The sequence below is a fragment of the Sceloporus undulatus genome, chromosome 1 (genome assembly GCF_019175285.1).
Source record: "Sceloporus undulatus isolate JIND9_A2432 ecotype Alabama chromosome 1, SceUnd_v1.1, whole genome shotgun sequence".
Classification (NCBI taxonomy): domain Eukaryota; kingdom Metazoa; phylum Chordata; class Lepidosauria; order Squamata; family Phrynosomatidae; genus Sceloporus; species Sceloporus undulatus.
Window position 1 is genome coordinate 96,170,501 of NC_056522.1, and position 2,720 is coordinate 96,173,220.

A 2,720-nucleotide genomic window follows, 5' to 3' on the forward strand; every position below is an offset into this window, starting at 1 on the left:
TGATTTTAGAACTAAGAGCTATAGCTATTAACAAGCCAAGAGTAAAGGCCTGTTGCTGTGTGTATGAAGATAACAGGATGCAATAGGTCTGGATCAGGTTAGGTGACCACACATTCCCAGTCCAATGCACTAAGTGGCAGTAGAGCTCATTCAAGCAGATATAGAAACAGGCTCTCTCCTGATACTTTTCAGAGAAACCACACTATCCTTCCTCTTTATTTATGTGTTTTTTAGATTCAGCCAACAAAGGAAGGCAGAAGCCAAGAGCAGCAGATGGTCACAAAGCATGAGCTCTGCTGCAGAAATCTCAACCTCAGCCCTATTGTGCTTTAAGATGAATGGCTCGTGCCACAGAACCCTACATCCCTTTGGAGTCCAATTAGCCATCTACTTGATCTGTGCCCTCGGTGTGCTACTTACAGTCCTGGGCAACCTGCTGGTGGTGATTTCTGTCCTTCATTTCAAAGTCCTTCACACCCCAACCAATTTCTTGCTGCTTTCCTTGGCCTTGGCAGATCTCCTCCTGGGCTTAACAGTCCTTCCATTTAGCACAATCCGTTCTGTGGAGAGCTGCTGGTACTTTGGAGATGACTTCTGCCGGCTCCACACCTTTCTGGACACTTTGTTTTGCTTGACTTCCATACTCCACCTCTGTTTTATATCCATTGACCGTCATTGCGCCATCTGTGACCCGTTGCTCTATCCCACCAAGTTCACTCTAAAGGTTGCCTGCATTTATATTGGGATAGGGTGGGGGGTGCCTGTGATTTACACCTCCATCTTCCTCTATAGCAAAACAGTTGAGGAGAGCTTAGGTCACTTCTTGCAGGACATGCCTTGTGTTGGGAGCTGTCAGCTGCTGTTCAACAAACTCTGGGGCTGGATCAACTTCCCAATTTTCTTCCTCCCCTGCCTCATAATGATAGGGTTATATGTCAAAATATTTATTGTGGCAACCAGACAAGCCAAACAGATAAGTGGCATGGCTAAGAAAACGGGGGAATCACAGCATCAGTTGGGAGCCACGAAAAGAGAAAAGAAGGCAGCTAAAACACTGGGGATTGCTGTAGGAATCTATCTTCTGTGCTGGCTGCCCTTTACCATAGACACCATGGTAGATAGCATGATGGATTTCATTACCCCACCCGTAGTGTTTGATGTTCTTATTTGGTTTGCTTACTTTAATTCTGCATGCAACCCCTTGATTTATGTGTTTTCCTACCGTTGGTTCAGGAAAGCTATAAAGCTTGTTCTAACACGTCAGATCTTCACTACAACAACATGTACTATAGACCTGTACCAGGAAGAATAATCCAACATTAACAGCAGGTGAGAGGACAAAGAGGGCTTCCTTAATATATTTTCTGCCTGGGACAGAAAAATAAATGGCACACATACTCAGAGAGAAGTACACAGCTGAAATTCAGGTATAGAGTACATAAGGCTAGTCATTTTGACACTTCTTTCCCTCCCTGTCAGTAAAATAATAATAGCTTCAATAACTATCTATTTGCTGCCCATTCATGAAACCCCAAATAAGCTACTTGAGGCAACAACCTCACTATGCTTAATGATAGGACTGACTGTGTGTTAAGATCCATCAGTCTGTTTTCAGACATCATGTAAAAGAAGCTTCAAAAATTAAATTGACTATGCATACTCATCACTTTCTCAGGCATCTGAGTGTTGCCATAATATAGTCTGAGATCCTGTTGCCCTGCATAACTATACTAGCATTAATGGCAATGTGGTGCGTGGAGTAAAACACAAAACTACAACTAGTACAGTAACAGTGGAGGAAAAGCAGAGAAAGTGGTTTAAGGCTTGGGCTACAACTCTGGAGACCAGGGTTCAAATCCCTGGTTGGCTATGGAAACCCTTTGGATCATCCTGGGCAAGTCACATTGTCTCAGCCTCTGAACAAATCTTGCCAAGAAAAACCCCATGATTTGCTTTAGGGTGGACATAAGTTGGAAATGACTTGAAGACATACAACCACCACTTCAAAGCAAAAGGCACTCTGGGAAGTCTGCCTGTTCCATTTCCCAAGGCGGCCTTTTCAGAATCACATTAGCTCTGAGAACCCACTAAGGAGCAGGCATTGTGGAGACTTGCCACTTTCTCTTCAGATGACAACAGAGACAGCTTACTCCCAGCCACCATTGTGGAACCCTGAAAAAGTGGACTATGCCAGGATAATGTATCAGTACACCAGTGTAGTCCTCTAACAGGATTACAGCCAAGGTATATGAAAAATGTGAAATGAGTATTTAAGGCAAAATACTCACTTCTCTTTGAACATTGTGATTCATCTATTTATAATTCTTCTTGTAGCTACCTATGTGGAGATTTCATTTCAGCAATGAACGGAAAGACTGTCACATCGAAAGAGAAAGAAATCCTCCAGACAGAATAGCAGTTAAAATTATTTGAACCAAACTAGGTCAGAATGTAAGCACTGGTTTGCTCAATGTGATTTTTCATTGGTAGGAGTCCATTTTACTTGATGAAAACATGGGCACACCTTGCTGTTGTTGTTGCTGCTGCTGCTGCGTGCCTTCAAGTCATTTCCAATTTATGGCAATCCTTCAGTGAACCTATGTCAGACTTTAGCAAATTCAGAACTAATGTGCATCAAACAGTCCAGGTTTAATGAAACCAGAAGAACTTTATTGAATACACATAGTAATTTACCAGTCATAAACTACCCCCCACAATAG

At 42.6% G+C, this 2,720-nt stretch overlaps 1 protein-coding gene across 1 annotated transcript; it reads left to right on the forward strand.

Annotated features, from left to right (window-relative positions):
- Positions 1 to 286: 286 nt before the first annotated feature.
- Positions 287 to 1,312, forward strand: LOC121925115 (trace amine-associated receptor 5-like). The gene has a single exon (XM_042456889.1). It carries the CDS (start codon positions 287 to 289, stop codon positions 1,310 to 1,312), a length of 1,026 nt encoding a protein of 341 aa, XP_042312823.1.
- Positions 1,313 to 2,720: the final 1,408 nt, after the last annotated feature.